This window comes from Lampris incognitus, chromosome 16 (genome assembly GCF_029633865.1).
Source record: "Lampris incognitus isolate fLamInc1 chromosome 16, fLamInc1.hap2, whole genome shotgun sequence".
In the NCBI taxonomy this organism is placed as follows: Eukaryota; Metazoa; Chordata; class Actinopteri; order Lampriformes; family Lampridae; genus Lampris; species Lampris incognitus.
The window spans coordinates 46,215,602-46,240,843 of NC_079226.1; the positions used below are offsets into that span (position 1 = coordinate 46,215,602).

General features: G+C 42.7%; 1 protein-coding gene across 1 annotated transcript in view; it reads left to right on the plus strand.

Moving 5' to 3' along the window:
- The first annotated feature begins 7,632 nt into the window (after positions 1–7,632).
- Positions 7,633–25,242, plus strand: part of nrxn3a (neurexin 3a) — a 564,844-nt gene continuing 547,234 nt past the window's right edge. The window contains exons 1-2 of the mRNA XM_056296357.1: positions 7,633–7,678; positions 10,131–10,292. Coding sequence (XP_056152332.1) covers positions 10,191–10,292 — 102 coding nt within the window. The 5' untranslated portion in view covers positions 7,633–7,678; positions 10,131–10,190. The remainder of the gene's footprint in view (positions 7,679–10,130; positions 10,293–25,242) is intronic.

Consider the following 25,242-nt stretch of genomic DNA (forward strand, 5'->3'; position numbering starts at 1 on the left):
CAGGAGCGGTTAAACAAGAAAAAGCAACACAGGAGCGGTTAAACAAGAAGAAGCAAAACAGGAGCGGTTAAACGAGAAGAAGCAAAACAGGAGCGGTTAAACGAGAAGAAGCAACACAGGAGCGGTTAAACAAGAAAAAGCAACACAGGAGCGGTTAAACAAGAAAAAGCAACACAGGAGCGGTTAAACGAGAAGAAGCAAAACAGGAGCGGTTAAACGAGAAGAAGCAAAACAGGAGCGGTTAAACAAGAAAAAGCAACACAGGAGCGGTTAAACAAGAAGAAGCAAAACAGGAGCGGTTAAATAAGAAAAAGCAACACAGGAGCGGTTAAACAAGAAGAAGCAACACAGGAGCGGTTAAATAAGAAAAAGCAACACAGGAGCGGTTAAATAAGAAATAGCAACACAGGAGCGGTTAAACAAGAAAAAGCAACACAGGAGCGGTTAAACAAGAAGAAGCAAAACAGGAGCGGTTAAACGAGAAGAAGCAAAACAGGAGCGGTTAAACGAGAAGAAGCAACACAGGAGCGGTTAAACAAGAAAAAGCAACACAGGAGCGGTTAAACAAGAAGAAGCAAAACAGGAGCGGTTAAACAAGAAAAAGCAACACAGGAGCGGTTAAACGAGAAGAAGCAAAACAGGAGCGGTTAAACGAGAAGAAGCAAAACAGGAGCGGTTAAACAAGAAAAAGCAACACAGGAGCGGTTAAACAAGAAGAAGCAAAACAGGAGCGGTTAAATAAGAAAAAGCAACACAGGAGCGGTTAAACAAGAAGAAGCAACACAGGAGCGGTTAAATAAGAAAAAGCAACACAGGAGCGGTTAAATAAGAAATAGCAACACAGGAGCGGTTAAACAAGAAAAAGCAACACAGGAGCGGTTAAACAAGAAAAAGCAACACAGGAGCGGTTAAATAAGAAAAAGCAACACAGGAGCGGTTAAATAAGAAAAAGCAACACAGGAGCGGTTAAATAAGAAAAAGCAACACAGGAGCGGTTAAATAAGAAAAAGCAACACAGGAGCGGTTAAATAAGAAAAAGCAACACAGGAGCGGTTAAACGAGAAAAAGCAAAACAGGAGCGGTTAAACAAGAAAAAGCAAAACAGGAGCGGTTAAATAAGAAAAAGCAACACAGGAGCATTTAAACAAGAAGAAGCAACACAGGAGCGGTTAAATAAGAAATAGCAACACAGGAGCGGTTAAACGAGAAAAAGCAAAACAGGAGCGGTTAAACGAGAAGAAGCAACACAGGAGCGGTTAAACGAGAAAAAGCAACACAGGAGCGGTTAAACGAGAAGAAGCAACACAGGAGCGGTTAAACAAGAAAAAGCAAAACAGGAGCGGTTAAACAAGAAGAAGCAACACAGGAGCGGTTAAACAAGAAAAAGCAAAACAGGAGCGGTTAAATAAGAAAAAGCAACACAGGAGCGGTTAAATAAGAAAAAGCAAAACAGGAGCGGTTAAACAAGAAGAAGCAACACAGGAGCGGTTAAACAAGAAGAAGCAACACAGGAGCGGTTAAACGAGAAGAAGCAACACAGGAGCGGTTAAACGAGAAGAAGCAACACAGGAGCGGTTAAACGAGAAAAAGCAACACAGGAGCGGTTAAACGAGAAAAAGCAACACAGGAGCGGTTAAATAAGAAGAAGCAACACAGGAGCGGTTAGACGAGAAGAAGCAAAACAGGAGCGGTTAAACGAGAAAAAGCAACACAGGAGCGGTTAAACGAGAAAAAGCAACACAGGAGCGGTTAAACGAGAAGAAGCAAAACATGAGCGGTTAAACGAGAAGAAGCAAAACATGAGCAGTTGAACGAGAAGAAGCAAAACAGGAGCGGTTAAACAAGAAGAAGCAACACAGGAGCGGTTAAACAAGAAGAAGCAACACAGGAGCGGTTAAACAAGAAAAAGCAACACAGGAGCGGTTAAACAAGAAAAAGCAAAACAGGAGCGGTTAAACGAGAAGAAGCAAAACATGAGCGGTTAAACGAGAAGAAGCAAAACATGAGCAGTTAAACAAGAAGAAGCAACACAGGAGCGGTTAAACGAGAAGAAGCAACACAGGAGCGGTTAAACAAGAAAAAGCAACACAGGAGCGGTTAAACAAGAAAAAGCAACACAGGAGCGGTTAAACGAGAAGAAGCAAAACAGGAGCGGTTAAACGAGAAGAAGCAAAACAGGAGCGGTTAAACAAGAAAAAGCAACACAGGAGCGGTTAAACAAGAAGAAGCAAAACAGGAGCGGTTAAATAAGAAAAAGCAACACAGGAGCGGTTAAACAAGAAGAAGCAACACAGGAGCGGTTAAATAAGAAAAAGCAACACAGGAGCGGTTAAATAAGAAATAGCAACACAGGAGCGGTTAAACAAGAAAAAGCAACACAGGAGCGGTTAAACAAGAAATAGCAACACAGGAGCGGTTAAACAAGAAGAAGCAACACAGGAGCGGTTAAACGAGAAGAAGCAACACAGGAGCGGTTAAACAAGAAAAAGCAACACAGGAGCGGTTAAACAAGAAAAAGCAACACAGGAGCGGTTAAACGAGAAGAAGCAAAACAGGAGCGGTTAAACGAGAAGAAGCAAAACAGGAGCGGTTAAACAAGAAAAAGCAACACAGGAGCGGTTAAACAAGAAGAAGCAAAACAGGAGCGGTTAAATAAGAAAAAGCAACACAGGAGCGGTTAAACAAGAAGAAGCAACACAGGAGCGGTTAAATAAGAAAAAGCAACACAGGAGCGGTTAAATAAGAAATAGCAACACAGGAGCGGTTAAACAAGAAAAAGCAACACAGGAGCGGTTAAACAAGAAAAAGCAACACAGGAGCGGTTAAATAAGAAAAAGCAACACAGGAGCGGTTAAATAAGAAAAAGCAACACAGGAGCGGTTAAACAAGAAGAAGCAACACAGGAGCGGTTAAACAAGAAAAAGCAACACAGGAGCGGTTAAACAAGAAAAAGCAACACAGGAGCGGTTAAATAAGAAAAAGCAACACAGGAGCGGTTAAATAAGAAAAAGCAACACAGGAGCGGTTAAACAAGAAAAAGCAAAACAGGAGCGGTTAAATAAGAAAAAGCAACACAGGAGCATTTAAACAAGAAGAAGCAACACAGGAGCGGTTAAATAAGAAATAGCAACACAGGAGCGGTTAAACGAGAAAAAGCAAAACAGGAGCGGTTAAACAAGAGGAAGCAACACAGGAGCGGTTAAACGAGAAAAAGCAAAACAGGAGCGGTTAAACGAGAAAAAGCAACACAGGAGCGGTTAAACGAGAAGAAGCAACACAGGAGCGGTTAAACAAGAAAAAGCAAAACAGGAGCGGTTAAACAAGAAGAAGCAACACAGGAGCGGTTAAACAAGAAAAAGCAAAACAGGAGCGGTTAAATAAGAAAAAGCAACACAGGAGCGGTTAAATAAGAAAAAGCAAAACAGGAGCGGTTAAACAAGAAGAAGCAACACAGGAGCGGTTAAACAAGAAGAAGCAACACAGGAGCGGTTAAACGAGAAGAAGCAACACAGGAGCGGTTAAACAAGAAGAAGCAACACAGGAGCGGTTAAACGAGAAGAAGCAACACAGGAGCGGTTAAACAAGAAAAAGCAACACAGGAGCGGTTAAACAAGAAAAAGCAACACAGGAGCGGTTAAACGAGAAGAAGCAAAACAGGAGCGGTTAAACGAGAAGAAGCAAAACAGGAGCGGTTAAACAAGAAAAAGCAACACAGGAGCGGTTAAACAAGAAGAAGCAAAACAGGAGCGGTTAAATAAGAAAAAGCAACACAGGAGCGGTTAAACAAGAAGAAGCAACACAGGAGCGGTTAAATAAGAAAAAGCAACACAGGAGCGGTTAAATAAGAAATAGCAACACAGGAGCGGTTAAACAAGAAAAAGCAACACAGGAGCGGTTAAACAAGAAAAAGCAACACAGGAGCGGTTAAATAAGAAAAAGCAACACAGGAGCGGTTAAATAAGAAAAAGCAACACAGGAGCGGTTAAACAAGAAGAAGCAACACAGGAGCGGTTAAACAAGAAAAAGCAACACAGGAGCGGTTAAACAAGAAAAAGCAACACAGGAGCGGTTAAATAAGAAAAAGCAACACAGGAGCGGTTAAATAAGAAAAAGCAACACAGGAGCGGTTAAACAAGAAAAAGCAAAACAGGAGCGGTTAAATAAGAAAAAGCAACACAGGAGCATTTAAACAAGAAGAAGCAACACAGGAGCGGTTAAATAAGAAATAGCAACACAGGAGCGGTTAAACGAGAAAAAGCAAAACAGGAGCGGTTAAACAAGAGGAAGCAACACAGGAGCGGTTAAACGAGAAAAAGCAAAACAGGAGCGGTTAAACGAGAAAAAGCAACACAGGAGCGGTTAAACGAGAAGAAGCAACACAGGAGCGGTTAAACAAGAAAAAGCAAAACAGGAGCGGTTAAACAAGAAGAAGCAACACAGGAGCGGTTAAACAAGAAAAAGCAAAACAGGAGCGGTTAAATAAGAAAAAGCAACACAGGAGCGGTTAAATAAGAAAAAGCAAAACAGGAGCGGTTAAACAAGAAGAAGCAACACAGGAGCGGTTAAACAAGAAGAAGCAACACAGGAGCGGTTAAACGAGAAGAAGCAACACAGGAGCGGTTAAACGAGAAGAAGCAACACAGGAGCGGTTAAACGAGAAAAAGCAACACAGGAGCGGTTAAACGAGAAAAAGCAACACAGGAGCGGTTAAATAAGAAGAAGCAACACAGGAGCGGTTAGACGAGAAGAAGCAAAACAGGAGCGGTTAAACGAGAAAAAGCAACACAGGAGCGGTTAAACGAGAAAAAGCAACACAGGAGCGGTTAAACAAGAAGAAGCAAAACATGAGCGGTTAAACGAGAAGAAGCAAAACATGAGCAGTTGAACGAGAAGAAGCAAAACAGGAGCGGTTAAACAAGAAGAAGCAACACAGGAGCGGTTAAACAAGAAGAAGCAACACAGGAGCGGTTAAACAAGAAAAAGCAACACAGGAGCGGTTAAACGAGAAGAAGCAAAACATGAGCGGTTAAACGAGAAGAAGCAAAACATGAGCGGTTAAACGAGAAGAAGCAAAACATGAGCAGTTAAACAAGAAGAAGCAACACAGGAGCGGTTAAACGAGAAGAAGCAACACAGGAGCGGTTAAACAAGAAGAAGCAACACAGGAGCGGTTAAACAAGAAGAAGCAACACAGGAGCGGTTAAACGAGAAAAAGCAACACAGGAGCGGTTAAACGAGAAGAAGCAAAACAGGAGCGGTTAAACAAGAAAAAGCAACACAGGAGCGGTTAAACAAGAAGAAGCAACACAGGAGCGGTTAAACGAGAAAAAGCAACACAGGAGCGGTTAAACGAGAAAAAGCAACACAGGAGCGGTAAAACAAGAAGAAGCAAAACAGGAGCACTGTGTGTGTGTGTGTGTGTGTGTGTGTGTGTGTTTTGATTGAGCCATGCTAATGATGCCTGAGATTTTGTTTTTTTAGCTTACCTGTTTAATGTTGACATGATGGGAATGGAGAATTTTTATACTGCGATGTATGTATGTGTGTGTATATGCTATATATATATATATATATATATATATATATATATATATATATATATATATATATATATATATATATGCGTGCACACACATATACACTCACCGGCCACTTTATTAGGCACACCTGTCCAACTGCTTGTTAACGCAAATTTCTAATCAGCCAATCACATGGCAGCAACTCAATGCATTTAGGCATGTACACATGGTGAAGCCGATCTACTGCAGTTCAAACCGAGCATCAGAATGGGGAAGAAAGGTGATTTAAGTGACTTTGAACGTGGCATGGTTGTTGGTGCCAGACAGGCTGGTCTGAGTATTTCAGAAACTGCTGATCTACTGGGATTTTCACGTACAACCATCTCTAGGGTTTACAGAGAATGGTCCGAAAAAGAGAAAATATCCAGTGAGCGGCAGTTCTGTGGGCGAAAATGCCTTGTTAATGTCAGAGGAGAATGGCCAGACTGGTTCGAGCTGATAGAAAGGCAACAGTAACTCAAATAACCACTCATTACAACCGAGGTATGCAGAAGAGATGCTCTTCTGCATACCTCAGTGGTACGTTGCCTGGTCTGATGAGTCTCGATTTCTGCTGCGACATTCGGATGGTAGGGTCAGAATTTGGCGTCAACAACATGAAAGCATGGATCCATCCTGCCTTGTATCAACGGTTCAGGCTGCTGGTGGTGGTGTAATGGTGTGGGGGATATTTTCTTGGCACACTTTGGGCCCCTTAGTACCAACTGAGCATCGTGTCAACGCCACAGCCTACCTGAGTATTGTTGCTGACTATGTCCATCCCTTTATGACCACAGTGTTCCCATCTTCTGATGGCTACTTCCAGCAGGATAACGCGCCATGTCATAAAGCTCGAATCATCTCGGACTGGTTTCTTGAACATGACAATGAGTTCACTGTACTCAAATGGCCTCCACAGTCACCAGATCTCAATCCAATAGAGCACCTTTGGGATGTGGTGGACCGGGAGATTCGCATCATGGATGAGCAGCCGACAAATCTGCAGCAACTGCGTGATGCTATCATGTCAATCTGGACCAAACTCTCTGAGGAATGTTTCCAGTACCTTGTTGAATCTATGCCACGAAGGATTAAGGCAGTTCTGAAGGCAAAAGGGGGTCCAACCCGGTACTAGCAAGGTGTACCTAATAAAGTGGCCAGTGAGTGTGTGTGTGTATATATATACATACATAGCGTTTTTTTGCGAAACCGTCAATGGTGTTATAAGTGCTCAAATAACGAGGAGGGAAATATCAACATGGATACAGGAAAAGAAGCTTTAATGCTTTGCAGTACAGTACGATGATGCAATGCATTAAAACTTTTTTTCCTGTATCCGTGTTGACATATATATATATATATATATAGCAACTCTTTGCCTCTTGTGTTTTCCTTTCCCCTTGTTTCTTCACTTTCTGTGGCCATCTTTGCTCCTCTCCGCTCAGTCGTGGCACGCCGCTGGCATCATGAACTGGTTGACTGGGGAATGAAAGAGCCTGTTTTAAGTGATGTTGGCTAATAGTCTTCTTCTGCTGCTGCCTCAGCTGGCATTCTTCACTGTCATCGCGGCTAATATTTCTGAGGGTCCTTCTAGTGTCAGTTGTCCATGGGTTTGTTCTTGTTTTTGGCATGGTCTGAATGCTCATGCATTATAAGAGGGCACCCCTCAAAACCTTTGTCCATTATTTATTCAAACTGCGTTGATAGCACTGTGTAGAGCCACGTCTGTATTCTGTCAGTCTCCTTCTAACTACACTAAACAAGGTGGTTCAGTTAAATAAATACCTCTAAACCCCCCCCCCCTTTTTCTTATCACAGCAAGAGAAGAAAATGTGGCCACGTTCCGTGGCTCTGAATACTTCTGCTACGACCTCTCCCAGAACCCCATCCAGAGCAGCAGCGACGAGATCACGCTCTCCTTCAAGACATGGCAGCGCAATGGCCTCATCCTCCACACAGGCAAGTCTGCCGACTACGTTAACCTGGCGTTGAAGGATGGTGCCGTCTCCCTTGTTATCAATCTGGGTTCTGGAGCCTTCGAAGCCATCGTGGAGCCAGTCAATGGAAAGTTCAACGACAACTCATGGCATGATGTCAAAGTCACCCGCAACCTCCGCCAGGTACGTTACTGAGGGGAGGTGGAACATTTTAATGCCAGCCTATTAATAATTACTGATGGGACTTTATTATAAAATGGATTAGTTCTCAGCTGTGTGATGAAGATCATTTAACTTTTCATGTATCACCTGTTTTCATTTAGTTCAACCTGGTTTTGACTGCTTGTTGGACTCTTTTCATATATACATCTATGTAGTATATTTTAAGTGCATCACTGTATGACTTCAAGTGTTATTTTCTTGTCACCACTTCTTCCATCTGTCGAGGAGACATGCATTTCATAGTTTTAGAAGGCTACATCCTTCCTTCCTCCATCCTCTGTCTTGCTGTCTCTCTGTCTTGCACTCTCTCTGTCTTGCTCTCTCTCTCAGCAGCAAGTCATTTTTATGGGAGCTGGAGGAAGCTCCAGTTAACCCAGACCTCCTCTGTTGACTCAAGACTGCTCTCTGTTCAGCTGTAAAGTCTCCCACTAAACAACATTTGGAAATATGCAAATAGGCACACTTCCTTCCTGCCTCCACCTCCTGTGTGGAGCAGCATGGATTATGAAGGGTGGATGTGGGCATCAAGTCAGTAAAACCTGAGTAACCTACTCAAGTGAGAGTCAACATAGTCCAAGAAACAGATTCTAGGCAACTGTGTTTTACTTCATCCCCCAGAAGTAAAAAGTTATGTTGAGTTTCAGTAGTTTTTCTTTTTCTTTTCTACAAAAAGAATTCAGGGATTGTCTTTTAGAGCCTGTGTTGATTCATGAAGGTGTAAGGAGTAAACTCATCCTGTGAACAGAAAAACTGACTCCATCCAAGTTCCTTACCACCTAACAAAGGACACGCACAGCTTGTCCTTTACCTCTTACCTGCCCTCTCAGCTTCTCCCTCCTTTTGCCTTCTTACATGTTTTCACACCCAAGTCATGACTCATGAAAATATTCAAATGTCTTAAATCCTTAACTCAAAATATGTTTTTTTTTCATTTTAGCTGCTTTAATTTATTAACAAGCCCCTGTTCCCTTATCTTGTTTCCCTCCCTGCCCCCAACCTTTTTTTTTGTTGAAAGCGATCAGGCACTGGACTCGCTATGGTAAACAAACTGCACTGCCTGGTACATATCATCTTTATATTTACTCTTCTGGTTTGCTGTGTCCTCCCTCCTCCTTTTCCTTTTGTTCTACACAAGAACCCACTTTCAAAATGTAAGAACCCACTGTCAAAATGTAAGAACCACTGTCAAAATATCAGAACCCACTGTCAAAATGTCAGAACCGGGGCCAACATTTCCTGCCTTTTGTGCTATTTCTTCTTTTTCTTTTACCTGTCATCGAATTCTGTCCTCTTCTGCATTTCCTTAACCACTTCCTCTTCAAGTCATCCACCACTTTTTCCTCTAGGATTTTGCTAAAGCCTTTAAATTCCATCTTTCTTTCCTTTTTGTGTGATGTTGAAAAAACTGCTAGAAGCTCACCACAACCAGGACCCGAGAAAGAAAAAAAATGAACTTTTTCATTTGGAATCAACAGGGAGCGCTAATCATTATGTTTTGGATGCCACAGTGTGTGCATGGCAGAATTCATAGTAATTAAAACATTGTCCCACCGCTTCACCATCTTCAGAAACATATGGAAATGGAGTCATTGTGGCAACACACACTTCAGAGTTTAAGTTAAAATACACGTGGCATTATCACTGAAACCAAGCAGAGGTTTAATGAAAACCAGCGCCACATTGCAGTACATGGATCAGCTGTGATGTTCATATTAATGACAAAAGAAAGCCAGATAATGCAAAGAACAGGAAGAACAGGTGACACTTTATAAATGCCTAATGGACACCTGCATAACGCCCTTTTCAAGGTCTCAAACTGACGTCATTAGCTCTATTGAGGAAGGCACTGACGGGGCCGGCTCTCACTGCAACATGAGCAATCTTAACTGTCGATGGCACTTCACACGAGGTTTGACTTCCAACCTGCCATGTTCAGCAAGCACAGACTCCGTACACGCCCAGCGCAGGTGTAGTACAAATGATGGATGATGACCTTGTGCAGTGTTCTTCTGCAGTTCTAGCTGAACAGGGGAACATTGCATGCATGTTTGTCAGCATCTGGACTTTAAAGTTGTCACTCCAGAAAAAATATAGTCACACAGTCAGCATCTGTCTTTTAACATTTTACTGACGCACCATAACCTACCATCAATTTGCATTCCCACCCAAAAAACATCTACTTTCCTGAATCAAAGATAAACTCTGTCTAATGGCACTATTGAAACAAACAGTGAAAACAAACTTCCCGGCCTGAGAGTTGAATTTAGATAGATCTTCTGTACCTTAACTGAGTTCTACCAGATAGACTGATATGTTTTGTGGCCTTCTGGGACTTCTCTTTCCCCTAAAATCCAGATGGAAAGTCAGCAATGAGATTTATACTTTCTCCTCACTGTTTACTTCCCATTGTCAGGTGACAATATCAGTGGATGGGATACTAACAACCACGGGTTACACCCAGGAGGACTACACCATGTTGGGCTCTGATGACTTTTTCTATGTAGGCGGAAGCCCCAGCACTGCAGATCTGCCCGGATCGCCAGTCAGTAACAACTTCATGGGCTGCCTCAAAGAGGTAAAAGTACCTATGCTACTACTTAAGTGTTTCATGTATGCACACATGAAAGCCCCATATTTCTTGGATCCATCAGGTGATATTTGGTAATAGCTTGCTATGATGTCTTGATGCATGCTCAATAATCCAGTTAAGGAAATCACAGAATGTTGAATCAGTTCAGCTGGATACAACGTTTATTGAGAGAAACGTTTCATCATCATCTAAGTGACCTCTTCAGTCTCACCTGACGGCAGGAATCCCACCCTTATAAACAATACAGTAGCAAAACCACCCAAACCAACAATCAGTTTCATATGCAAATAAGTGTGACTATTAACCAGAGTTACAATGGTCATGTGTACTATTCACAGATGATTTGGGAATGGATGCAATCACAGCATTGTAAGATTGTGACAGGTGTACCCTTAGTGCCCCCCCCTGGTTCATGGATGATCGTTCCCTCTTCATGTAGATGGCCCCTTTGACTTCCCGTTCAAACCAGCGTTCCTCCCTATCAAGGATGTGCACATCCTCATCCTTCATCGAGTGGCTACTTGCCTGTAGATGGTGTAGACTGTGTAGATGGTGTAGACTGTGGAGTCCTGACCTGACGTGTTGGCTCTCTTGTGTTGTACCATCCTCTTGGCCAGCATCTTTTTTTCTTTTTTTTTTTTACCCTGATGACAAGTCACGGCAATCCTCCTGGCACTTAACAGCTACACTATATTGCTCCGTTTGTGCAGGGGGACCCGATCCTTGGGGTGGACCAACTTCTGGCACAGCGTGTTTGGGGTTTGAAAGCAACTGAGATGTGGTGTTTGGAAAATGCACGTCTCAACTGTTCTGACACTGCTGCCACATACAAAATCACCACTGGTTTACCTTAGGCAGCTGTCATTCTCCTCCCTTCTATTGCTGGTGTACTGTTTGGGCATCTTCCTGGCTTTGACAAACGGCCAGTTAGGATAACCACACTTAACCAGGGCCTGTTTAATGTGGGATTTCTCCCCTTCCCCGGCCGCTGTGTCGGTGGGGAGGTTGTCAGCTCGGTGGTCCAGCATCCTGATGACTCCTAGTTTGTGCTCCAGTGGATGATGAGAGTCAAACCTTAAGTACTGGTCAGTATGTGTTGGTTTACGGTAAACATCAACAATCAAACGTCCCCCATCACCAATTGCAATTTCACAGTCTAAGAAGGATAACCTGTAATTTTTCACATCCTCCCTGGTGAACTTGTTGTGGTGTCCACAGAGTTAATGTGGTCGGTGAAATATGGTACATCCTGAGATTTAATTTTAACCCAGGTGTTGTCCACAAATCTGAACCAATGGCTAGGTGATGTCCCTGGATAGGACATCAGAGCCTCTTTTCCACTTCCTCCATATACAGGTTGTCCACTACAGGTGAAACTGGTGTGAATAGTACACATGGCCTCTAGTTAGTCATGTCCATATTTGCATATGAAACTGGTCGTTAGTTTGGGTCTTTATGACACTGTATTGTTTATGAGGTGGGATACCTGCAGTCAGCTGAGACTGAAGGAGTCACTTAGATGTTGATGAAACGTTTCTCTCAATAAATGTTGTGTCCCAGTGAAGTGATTCAACTTTCTGTGATTTCCTCATGGCATTATGCACACTTAAATATCCAAATACCCAGACCTATATGCATTCAGATTTTGAAGCCTGTTTAATATTTTTTATTCAGCTTTTATCATTTTACAAGATATAATTCACAAATTTAGAATTTTAAAAAGTTCACACAAACATCCATCCATCCATTATCCAAACCACTTATCCTGCTCTCAGGGTCATGGGGATGCTGGAGCCTATCCCAGCAGTCATTGGGCGGCAGGCAGGGAGACACCCAGGACAGGCCGCCAGGCCATCACATATTGTTTAATACTTTTATTCAGGTTTTATTATTTTACAGGATATAATTCAAGAATTTTGAATTTATAAATTTCCACACAAACAGTCCCTGGGAATATGAAGGAAATTGAACCAAGTGCATGAAATATCATTTAAACTTGAGGTAACCAAATATTTTTTAACCACTTGGAATTTGAAGATCTCTGGATGTTGGAGGTCTCAAACTACTCCAATTACCAAGTGTCACCATGTCAGTAACTTGAACAAAGGATTGTAGCTTTAAAGTAGTAAGTTATTCTTAATATCATCCCTTCTTTATTTGTAATTAAAGTTCACAACTTGGTGGTCTGCAGAACATAGCTAAGAACATAGCTAAGAACATAACCAAGAACATAGCTAAGACCATAGCTAAGTACATAGCTAAGAACGTAGCTAAGAACATAGCTAAAACATAGCTAAAACAGCTAAGAACATAGCTAAAATGTAGCTAAGTACATAGGTAAAAACATAGCTAAGAACATATACCTAAGAAGCTGGGACTTAATGGTTCTCTTACCATGCCCTTCATACAGTGTAGTTTCCCATCACAACATTTGAGAAACAGATTTTGGAATGACATTGATGTCCTATTTGGGATCATTTTTAGATTTTATATATTTCTGCTTGGAGGGGAAACTCATTTGGCGTGTGGTAGTGTACAGAACATTTCATTGGTTTTTTGAAGGTCATATCAGCACACTGCCATGCTTTGAGGTTCTGATTCAATCAAGACAAAACTCATTAAACTCATTAAACTCACTAAATCTGTCTTCAGGTAGAGAGAGTAGCGAGGGCTTGGTATCATCCAGCATCACATTTCTAGTCCTCTAATAAAATTCACCACAGTTTTGTACTTGCAGGTGACACTGATTGCTCTTCGGTATATTTGATTTAATTTCCAGCCGAAGATGAATTATATGATGACGGTTTTGTTTGTATGGCTGTTGCAGTACTCTGGGTTCTCTTAATCAGCTGAAGTCTAATAACAGAATTTGATGTGCATGAATTATTCCTCCAGCTGGCTGTTGATTAGAAGAGAATGATATAGAAAAAAGACACTGAGAGAAAATATCCATGACCACTTTGATTGGAGTTCAAAAATGCATAACTGGAAGTGCAATCTTGTTATAATCATGTCATTACCTGGGACAGTCATGATTATCACGCAGCCATTCAGTGAGCTAGGAATTAGTTTTATTCCCAAGTATATGTACAATCCCATTGTCTATTCCCATTCAATCTAATTAAGGGTCCTGTCAGGCTGGGACCTGCAGGTACTGGGTGGCAGGCAGGGAGACAGCCTGGACAGGTTGCCTGTGCTGTCCACACAGTCCGCAACACAGTCACTCACACTGAAGGGGACATTAGAGAGTCCAGCTTGCTGAACTTACATGTACTGTGACTAGGTAAGAAACTGGACCCCCGGGCTAGAGGAAACATTCAGACACAGAGAGCAGTTCCCCGTGCAAACTCCACACAGATGAGCTGGAGTCTAACCAAGGATTCTCCCGCTGTGAGGGGACATAGTAACCACTAAGCTACCATTGACACCCCCCGCACCATAACTAAGACTTGACTAGTCCCAGCAAGTCCACTGCAAGAAAAACCATGGAATTCAGATATTGTTGACTATTGATCAGATACTGTGTTACTGTTCAAAACGTTGATTGTGAACATGAAGTGTTTGTTTTGTGCAGCCTTGGGTTTGATTTGTTTTGATCAAATCAAGTTCCATGCTGTAAAAAATATTCTGTGAACAAAAACATACATTGTCTGCTTGTGTTGTTCTGACACTCAGAAATACACACAAACGTGAGTTAGACACCATACTACACATCTTCCGTTTGTGTACTCAGAGAAGTCATTAAAATGCACTTTTTGTGCTTCTACCCAGCAAATATTGTAGTGTTTTCACACGGAGACCGTTTACCAATCACTTACAAAGCATGTCTGGTTGAACCCACTATTAACCTCGAAACAAATCACAGTTTGGTCAATTGCTCTGTAGTGCTCTGCTATAACTTTGACGACATCATTCATCCACTTCATTTCCAGGAGCTTTATGGCTAAGACCTTGAAAGACCACGCTAGCAAAGGAACATGAATTCTCAGGAGAATAAACAAGTCATCACACCTTCTTTTTTTTCTTTTTTTCTTTTAGATACATTTACATCCCGGTAAAGATGTTATCATCCAAATGATTCCTATCCTAATTGTACTATAGACCAGATTAGCAGTTTTAGCCTGATATACACTGACGAGATGGGACACTCCTTGCCAAGTGGAGAGCCATCTAAACAATTGATTGCAAATGGACCGTTGGAGAGCTAGAGTGCCAGGTTTACTGTCTCATTCTTAATGGCTGTCTTGTCATATAGGCTAGCAGTAGAGAAAGGAGGTGGTGCATGTAGCCATTTAATCTCCCCTTGGCTTACATCCTGCTCTGTTTCATGCTGGCTAGCTCTGCATCTCCACATGCATGCACACTCGCACGAAACCATACAAGTTAATATTAACACAGAATGATCCATTTAATAAAGTTGTGCTTATTATTTGTTTTACTTAAGTATTTTTAATCCAAACCGTCTTGATGCATGCTCAATAATCCAGGTAAGGAAATCACTGAAAGTTGAATCAGTTCATCTGGACACAACTTTTATTGACAGATACGTTTCATCATCATCTAAGTGATCGCTTCAGTCTCAACTGAATGCAGGTGTCCCACCCTTATGAACAATACAGTGGCATAACGACCCACACCGACGATCAGTTTCATATGCCAATATGGGTGTGACCATTAACTAGGTTCTGTCATGGTTGTGTGGTCTGGCCCATCAAGGCTCACCTGTTCCCCATCCCCTGATTGGTGTTTCTGCTCACTTGTGCCCCATTTGCCTGAGTAACCCTGACTGCCCCATGTTTGCCCCATTCACCTGATTGCCCCTGATTGCCCCTGCTTTATTCACCTGTTCCCCTTTCTCTGATTGGCTTTTCTGTTCCTGTCCTGCTCACCTGCGCCCAATCTCACTGATTGGCTCCCCTACATTTTATATATATATATATATATATATATATATATATATATATATATATATATATATATATATATATATATATATATATCCCCTGGATGCCCTGGCTCCTTGTCGCTTCGTAACAAAAACACATATTGACTCTTGGGAGCCTGATGTGCCACGTCCTGTTTCGAGCCTTTCTTGCTGTCTGTAGCATCTGTTCCTGCTGTCTGTAAGTTCTTTTGTATCAATAAAACGTTGTTCTAGCCCAGTCTGTCTCCGCTGTCTGCATTTGGGTCCTCTACTCCTACTTCACAGAAGATTTGGGAATGTTTGTGATCACATCATTGTATGATTGGTTCGGTGGTTATGCCACTGTATAAGGGTGGGGTACCTGCAGTCAGGTGAGACTGAAGAGGTCACTTAGATGATGATGAAACATATCTGTCAGTAAACGTTCTGTCCAGTGAACTGATTCAACTTTCTTTGACTTTAATCCAAACAGTTGTCCAGCTCCAATAACCTGCTTGCTGAGGGTGTTGGATCAGCGAGGCTTGGTATTTTGCACCTTGACAGCTCAATGTGTTGCTGCATTGTAGGGGCGTTTCTTGCTGCTTGGCTGTCCTTGTTTAGATCCTGATTATTTGATTAAAGGGTTTAATATGAATTTATTCAAAGTGTGACACAAGAACTCAGAAAATGTAACAGTGAAATGCAAGATTTAGCTGTATCTAGTGTTTGTTTACATTCATACTTTTTGTTGTGCTTAAACAGGTCTTTTTTATCAGGTATAATAATGAAAGTTTAACTACAATTCACACAAAAATAGTGAAATTCGTGTGTATAACAGATTTCATAACAATAAAGGATTCTTTCCAGATAACAAAAAAGATAAACCAGTATATATTTCGTATTTATATATGTAGAAAAAACAGTGTTAACCCCCCACAAAAACAGTCAAACAAAACAGGGACACATTGATGGAAAAATATGATGTTACCTCTTAAAGAGAGACTGACATGCCCTTTCTTAACACATTTTTTTAACAGTGGGAGTTTGAATCATAACCGAAAATACGTGTAGTTTTATGAATTCAAAGCTATTGGCTACTGTCTTCCTAGGTGTTCGCATGGGTGGGGCTCGGTACCGCTCGTCACTTGCCGTAGAAAAAAATGGTGGTAGGCCTACGGCACGGCAGTGCAATACAACTTGGCGAATAATATGTTCGATGATATAAACAACTGTTAGATAGATAGATGATAGATATTTAGATAAATAGATAGATAGACAGAGAGATAGACAGATATATAGATAGATAGCAATACGTCGTAGCAAGATCGATAATAAAGTCGCAGCAAAATAGCACAAATTTGAGCCAAGTAGCTAGCAGGAGGGGGTGAAAGAACGGCTTCTCTGTGGTTTTATAGCATCTCGCTATGGACACACCCTAAATGCAAATTGACTGGTGTCTACGTACCCACAGGCACAATTTGTCATTGGACAGCATCTACAATCACAGATCTCTCTCGAGTGGCCGCAGATGCGTTGTTTTGGCCACTGAATTTCTCCGTGGTCACATTCCAACTCGGAACATAGCCTATCAATAGGAATTTTCAGATTTTGATTTCAGTAGCACTTTAAAATTCCTCCAATATACAGACTTCCACAGATTAGATTGATACTTGGCTGTCAGGCAGGGTGTTTAAAAGCACAGGTTTCCCAAGATTAATGCATAGACAAATATGGTTTTCGATTAAACTGCAGGATGGCTAGTAGAACCCTCCCTTACTTAAAATCCATATTCAAATAAATATTCTTCTTAATGCCTGCAGCATACTTCCAATGATGTGCTGGTTGGAACATCGGGTAATGTCAGAACGGGCGGTCTAATAGGCAGGGATGATGCCCAACATGTCTTTGGAATTTTCTGAAACCAACATTCTAACATTTGTGTCCTCTTTCCGCAGTGATTGGCTGTGTATGCTTTGATGTGAAAAGGGACAGGGTTTCAGGCAGTTTGTAAATTCTGTCTGTAGAATTTTAGTTTGAAGGAATACCAATATCTCCTAAGGATAATCTGGTTCCAATATATCACCAACTTAATGGCTTGTGTGGTAGGACAAAAGAGCAAAGGCAGGAGTTCCAGTCCCAATATTTCATCATGGAATAGTTTAAACTGATTTATCTGAAACAGAAGAAGGATAACAAAGGATATTAATCTAGACATCATAATTCCCAATTTCAATAATTAATAATCCAACAGAGATAATTGCTGGGTTGCTTACCAAATCAATATACCTCCAGTCTGAGGGAGTAGTATACTTAAGGATCTCTGTGATCCGATGAGCAATGGATGTCTTGTACCAGCAGGACTCTGATTGCAGCCAGGCTAGAACAGTTGTGGAGTCTGTCCACATCACCATGTGGTGGAGAGGAAAAGTCAGCTCTGTCTGCTGTATCCTTACTAGTTCGGCTCCAGTGAGCGCAGCACACAACTCTAGGCAGCGAATATTTATCTGTTGTCTCAGTGCCACCCTTGAGTGAGCTACGGCAAAAGACACATGGACCCACCCGTTCGAGTCCACTGTTCTCAAACATGCAACAGAGCCATAAGCTGCTTCATACGTGTCACAGAACACACACAATTCTCTGGCCACTGAAGGATCTTGGTCTTCAGTGGGTCCATAACACCTTGGGGGTTTGATATTGGCTAAATGTGGAAGTTCCTTTTCCCATAATGTCCAAACTTTCACAAAGGCATCACAAAGGCATGGGTCATCCCATTCCCGCTCTTTGAACCACAGTTTCTGCAGAGGGTCTTTGGTGCAGGTGGTGAATGGGAAGATGAACCCAAGGGGATCATATTGACTGGCTAGTGCACATAGCGGAGGGAAAGAGTCTGGTACTCAACAGGTCAATGTTTGTACCCAAAGGTGTCTGAGGAGCAATACCACATCAAACCCAATGCCACTTCCCGTGGGTCTGAGCGATCTTGTCTAAGCCACAGTTTGGTGCTCTGTGATCAAGCCTCTTTGGGTAGATGCTGAATCACTGAGGGGAAGGTACTGATCCACTGTCGGATCTCAAAGCCAACAGAGGCGATCAATGCCCACATCCTGTCCAGGAGACTTCTAGCCTGTTCTTCAGTGGGAAAACTCTGCAGACAGATGTCTACATAGAAAAACTGTAAGACGGATGTTAAGACAGCTTCCTGACCCACTTGATTGTATTTCACATGTCATTTAAGGGCATATGTGGCATAACAAGGGCTGCATGTGGTACCAAACAGCAGAACTATAGACCTTCACTGGTTCTTCCCATCGCATATTCCGCCATAGGAAACAGAGGAATGGTCTGTTCTCTGCCAGCAACCTAACCTGGTGGAATATGGCTTTGATATCACAAGGAATTGCAACAAGATGTTGATGAAAGCACAGCAGAAAACCTATTAAAGAAGGGCCTAGAACTGGACCAGGAAGAAGGTCATCTAGGATTCACCCTTGATATTAAATGAGCAGTTAAACATCAGACAGTGTTTGCCATTGTGTTCCACAAGAAGTGGGGTATGTACCATGATGACTCATTGGTCCAGACCACTTCTTGAGGGCTAAGCCTCTTCACATATCCAGGCTCCAGCACCGAGGTGCACATAACTGGTAGGCAGGTGTGCATGCGTGGTCAAAATAAATGATGTGCAGCAGATAATAAAAACAGCATATAAAAAATGCATGCATGTTAGGGTTAATACTCCTGTCTGTGCCCTGACCAAGGCAATGGGAAAAGAACTGGAGTTGGTCCCCCGGTACGGCAACTGCCCACTGCTCCTGGCTACAAAGCTAGGATGGGTTAAATGCAGAGAGGAATCCCTGTGGATTAATATTTTTTTCTCTGTATAGTATATTTGGTAAAAAAACAAAAAAAAAAAAACGAAAAGAGGCGCTTTTGCGTACCAACATTTTTGGGACACACTTACTGAAACAGGATTTTCTCCATGTATCGCTGGTAAGACAGTTTTTTTTTCTTTTTGATTTTGATATACTCTAGTGAACCCCTCAGAAAATTTATTTTCTGCATTTAACCTACCTAAAACTGACACATTATGACAAATGTGTCAATTTCAATAATCAGTTGTTAATCATGTAACTTTTAGGCTTAACATTTTTTCCTCAGGTTTTAGGATTTTTGTCCATTCATCAAAATGTCCAAGATGCAAGCTGCAGTAATTAATTACTTTGGTGTTGCACCACCTCCAAAGAAATGCCAGACTGAACTTGTACATAAAAATGTGTATTCGTGGAAAAGTGGCTGCAGGAAAAGTAGCCTGGCTCCAAACATATGACGACCGCACAGAGATGTGGTGCAAAACACGCCATGGAAATCCCAATCTTGCGGATAAAAGCAGCGCCTTTTATAGAGGGACACAAAAAAAAAGTCAGTCATCCAGCTTTTGAAAAGCACGAGAAGAGTAAAGATCACATGAACAGAGTGCAAACTATTGATAACATGTGCAGCCAGGATCAGAAATCCACTCGCCCTCTCGACACGTTGCAGGGCAAACTGAATGAAGAACAGTGTCAAGCACCGTGTAATGTTTTTCTGTTGGTCTTACACAAAGTTAAACATGCATGCCCAATGCGTTCATATGAGGGAGATATTGCACTTTTCAAGAGGCTTGGAGTCAATGTCGGGGGTGCACATCATTCAAGAGAAGGGGGGACCCGCATCATGCAGAGCGTCACACAGACAATCAGTTTAGAACTGAGTGAAAAATGGAAGGCAGCTAAATTTGGGGCATGCTCTTTGATGGATCAGAAGACATAACACAAGTGGAGCAGGACATTGTGTACGTTGTGTCGTGTCTAGGTACGGAGCGCTTACCTCAGATTTCCTTGGATTAATTAATTTGGGTGTGAACCGAGCGGCACAGGACATACTAGTGAATGGACTGGAGCAGCTCTTCCATAATTGTGGTTTAGGGGCTCAGTGGAAGAGGAAGTTAGTCTCGGTGTAAACAGACAGAGCAGCGGTCAATGTTGGAGTTTACAATGGGGTCGTTCCCAAATTGTGTCAGATGTTGACAATTGGGGACTCCCTTGTGCATATTTTGTGTATTGCCCACACTCTTGAGAACTGCACAAAGTCAGCTGATCGCATGGTACCATACTGTGAGACATTTAATCCCTCCATTGTCAAGTTGCTGCACATTTATTTACGGAGAGGGGGCGCAAAAAGAACGGAACAACTAAAGAAGATATGTGATGAGAATGGCGTTGCCTTTGTGAAAATAGGAAAGTTCCACAACATCAGATGGTCTGCATGGAGGCAAGAGACTCTGTTGGAAATATGGCGGCTGTTACCTGCTATTCAAGTGGCTACAAGTGATGACAGTGACCTAAAACATATCTGCACAGTGGGTTTTCAGTGTTTCCTAGCCAACATGCTGGACCCTGGAAACATTTTACAGTTCACCTCCCTCAAGTTCCAGCAAGATAAACTGACTACTGGTGAATGTAAAGATGAGCTCATGGTAGCTGCTGGACAGCTGACACTACTGCTTGACAGTGAAGGCAAGTACAGGAAAGAGACTGTTTCAAATGCTGCTGCTGACAGGGACAAAGCTGATGTACTGAGAGGTCCAGTTCATGGGCTTGAAAGCAGATATGAATCCCGTAAGTCATGTGTTCAATTTTTAAACCGCCACAACACAACACTTATTAACATCCTCCATATTAACATCCTCCAGAAGTAGGAGGCCAGCTTGTCTGTTGACAGAGACTCCACTGTAAGAGAATGGATGAATGTAAAGCAAGCAGGAGAACGTTTGGCAGCCTCCTCTGTGTATGACTTGGTCAACACAGTGAAGATAAGTAATCCAGATAGTTACTCCAACATTCATTCATAAAGTCCTTCTGTTGTCCCTTACACTTACCTTGAGCAGTGCTGCATGTGAGAGGGGATTTTCACATCTCAATATAAAAAAAAGCAAGTAAAGATCCAGGGGTAGTCCAACCTTGGTGGGTCGTCCCAGGGCGTCCTCTCTGTGGAGTTTGCATGTTCTCCCTGTGTCTGTGTGGGTTTCCTCTAGGGGCTCCAGTTTCCTCCCACAGCCCAAAGACATGTAAGTCAGGTGAATTGGCCGTACTAAATTGTCCCTTGGTATGAATGGGTGTGTGTGTGTGTGTGCGCGTGTGTGTGTGTGTGTGTGTGTGTGTGTGTGTGTGTGTGTGTGTGTGTGTGTGAGATGGCCTGGTGGCCTGTCCAGGGTGTCTCCCTGCCTGCCGCCCAATGACTGCTGGAATAGGCTCCAGTATCCCCGTGACCCTGAGAGCAGGGTAGCGGTTAAGATAATGGATGGATGGATGGATGTTTGTAAAAACTCATTTATGTTATTTGTTTGTTCTTTAGCTCTTACGATGTTTCAAGGAGCCTTTATTTATGTTCAGCCGTACTCCGTATTTTTAACAAAAATTCGCTTTTCCTTCCGTTATACCTTTTCTTCCTGAAACAGTGTTGGGGGACTCCTTCTGAAGTCCACTGTCATCTCCACTATTTTGAGCGTGTTCAAATATATACATATTCACACGTGAATCACATTGGCAGCTGATGAGTGCGCGATGCACGAAACAAGCTTGTACTGCTATGTATTAAACGTTTTTTTTCCCTACATCTATCTTGATATATATATATATATATATATATATATATATATATATATATATACACACACACACACACACACACACACATGCAGACTCATCACCATCCCGGATAAGGCCCATGATGGTTGTCATCCGCAAACTTCACCAGTTTAACAGATGGGTCACCTGAGGTGCAGTCATTTGTGTAGAGGGAAGAGGGAGAAGAGTAGAGGGTGGAGCACACATCCCTGGGGGGCACCAGTGCTGATTGTCCTGTTGCTGGATGTGATTTTCCTCATCCTCACCAGCTGTTTCCTGACTGTCAGGAAGTTTTTAATCCACTGGGTAATGGGGTCTGGTACAGTGAGCCGGCTGAGTTTGGAGTGGAGGATTTCTAGTTTGATGGTGTTGAACACAGGGCTGAAGTCCACAAACAGGACCCTGATGTATGTCCCTGGGGAGTCGAGATGTTGGAAGATGTAGTGCAATCCCACGTTGACTGCATCCTCCACTGACCTGTTTGCTCGGTAGGCAAATTTCTGGGGGCCTGTGAATTCCTTCAGGTGGGCCAACTCCAGTCTCTTGAAGGATTTCCTGACCACAGACATTGGGGCAATGACCCTGTAGTCATTTAATCCCGTGATACGGGGTTTGTTGGGGACCAGGATGATAGTAGAGCTCTTGAAGCAGGAGGGGACTTCACACAGCTCCAGTGATCTGTTGAAGATCAGTTTGAAAATGGGGGCCAGCTGATCAGCACAGACTTTAAGACAGCAGGGTGAAATGCCATCCGAGCCCTGTGCCTTCCTGGTCTTCTCTCTATGGAACAGCTGGCACGTCCTCAACACAGATCCTGGTTCAGTGGGAAGGGCAGAGTGGCTGGCAGGGGGTGCCGTTGGTTGTGTGTTGTGGCTGGAGAGGGTGAGGGGAGTGAAAGTTTGATTTTCAAACCTGCAGTAAAACCCATTTAGGTCATCAGCCAGTTGATGGTTCCCTGCAGTGTGGGGAGATGTTCTCCTGTAGTTGGTAATGTCTTTCAAACCTCTCCAGACGGATGCTGGGTCATTGGCAGAAAACCTGTTTTTAAACTTTTTAGAGAAGCACCTTTTTGCCACTCTGGTTTCCTTTGTGAGTGTATTTCTGGCTTTGTTATATGGTGTCCTATCTCCACTCTTGTAGGCTTCCTCTTTGGCCTGACGAAGCTGTTTTGAGTTTTGCTGTGAACCGAGACATATTGCTTTTAAAGGTACAGAAAGTTTTGGTGGGTACACACATGTCCTCAAAAAAGCTGATGTCAGATGTCACGGTGTCAGTAAGTTCATGCAGGTCTTTAGATGCAGCCTCAACAACACTCCAGTCAGTGCAGTCGAGGCAGGCCTGGAGCTCCAGTTTTGACTCATTGGTCCATTTCCTCACAGTTTTAACCACAGGCTTTGCGGATTTTACTTTCTGGCTGTAGGTTGGGATAAGATGAATCAGACAGTGATCAGCAAGGCCCAGGGCTGCACGGGGGACAGAGAGATAGGCGTCCTTTAATATTGTGTAGCAATGATCCAGTGTTTTTGTCTCTGGTGGGACATTTAACATGCTGTTTGTATTTTGGCAATTCGTGGCTGAGGTTTGCTCTGTTAAATCATTATCAATAGAATAAAGGATTTTCATTTCATCAATTAAAATGCTAATAAATGACATAAAATCCTTATTCTGTGGATTCTTATTGTAACCATAATGATTGCAAAGAATAAAAAAATAACTCCTCTATATAGACAACTAACACAATCCAATGACCATTTACATCTGTTTTGTAAGATATGACCTTTCCTGGGCAATTGTTAGAAAAAAATAGCAACTCCACCCTGGCAATTGCAAGGGTGTTCTCATTCAAATTGAAGCTTCTGCCATGGAAGTCAGATTTTTTACAGCCTTGAAAATGGAGGCGTTGGATACATCATCCCTTCCAAGGAGGTCAGAAGAGAGAGAAACGTCATCTTGTTTTCCTTGTTTTCTCTTTCAGTTGGGCACAGGGATTTTTGTTGGTATTTGAAGGTTTGCCAGTGGGGCTAGCACTAGTCACCATGCTTGCGCTAGCTGCACTAGCATACTCTTACATGTCAAGTAACTTCACCGCAGTAGTCGACATTTTTGTAACTTTTTGTAGGTGAGATAAAACTTAAAATGTTGACAGTTGGATATCACTCGCTTCTAGTTTATTTTTAGTCAGGAAGGATAACTTTTGTTTTAGTTTAGGGACTTTGCAAACAGAGCTGAGCGAGCTACATCTACTCAGGTCGCCATCTTGCCCTGGCCTTAAATCCCACCCCTTTCTTCAACTCCTTTCCACAAAGTATGAATGACTTTGCTGTCTGACATGGTTGGATGGTGTTTCTTATAAAGTAGTTTGTTTGCTGCATGTGAAAACCTTAAAATGCATAAAAAGGGGCATCCGGGTGGCATGGTGGTCATTCAGTTGCCTACCAACACGGGGATAGTCGGTTCAATCCCCATGTTACCTCCGGCTTGGTCGGGCATCCCAACAGACACAATTGGCCATGTCAGAGGGTGGGAAGTCGGATGTGGGTGTGTCCTGGTCGCTGCACTAGCGCCTCCACTGGTCAGTCGGGGCGCCTGTTCAGGGGGGAGGGGGAACTTGGGGGAATAGCGTGATCCTCCCACGCGCTACGTCCCCCTGGTGAAACTCCTCACTGTCAGGTGAAAAGAAGCGGCTGACGACTCCACGTGTATCAGAGGAGGCATGTGGTAGTCTGCAGCCCTGCCCAGATCGGCAGAGGGGGTGGAGCAGTGACCGGGATGGCTCAGAAGAGTGGGGTAATTGGCCGGATGCAATTGAGGAGAAAAAGGGGGAAAAATAGCTTAAAAATGACTAAAAACGTCCCCAAAAAGCACTACATTTCTAAACAAATGTAGGCTAGATGGGATAATTGTTTATATGTTTGTATGGTGTTCTGTGTGCTACGAAAGAAAATTATGTGTTTTCCTATGTGCTCTAAAAGTAAATGACCTGTTCTTTCTACATGATAAAATATAGCATCTGCCTGCCCTCTCGTCTTCCTTCATCTCTGCTCTAGTCCATCAAATAATTTGCACATACACTCACTCTCTCCACACACGCCGTCTTCTATGTACAATAACACTGCATCCCTTGTTAATAATCACTCTCCCCATCCCCCTACCCACTAACTCACCGTGTCTGTGTCCATCACCCTCCTCTTCTCCACTCCCCGCCATTAGGTCTAATTTGCCTGCTGGTCATGCTCTTGTCCCTGCCATCCAGCAAACAGCATTATGGATAAATGTTTTGTTACCATGGCACCAGGTACGGTCGCCCTAGTAGCCCTCCAGTTGGTTGGCACATGATAACGCCTTACAGAAGCCAACAATTACAAAA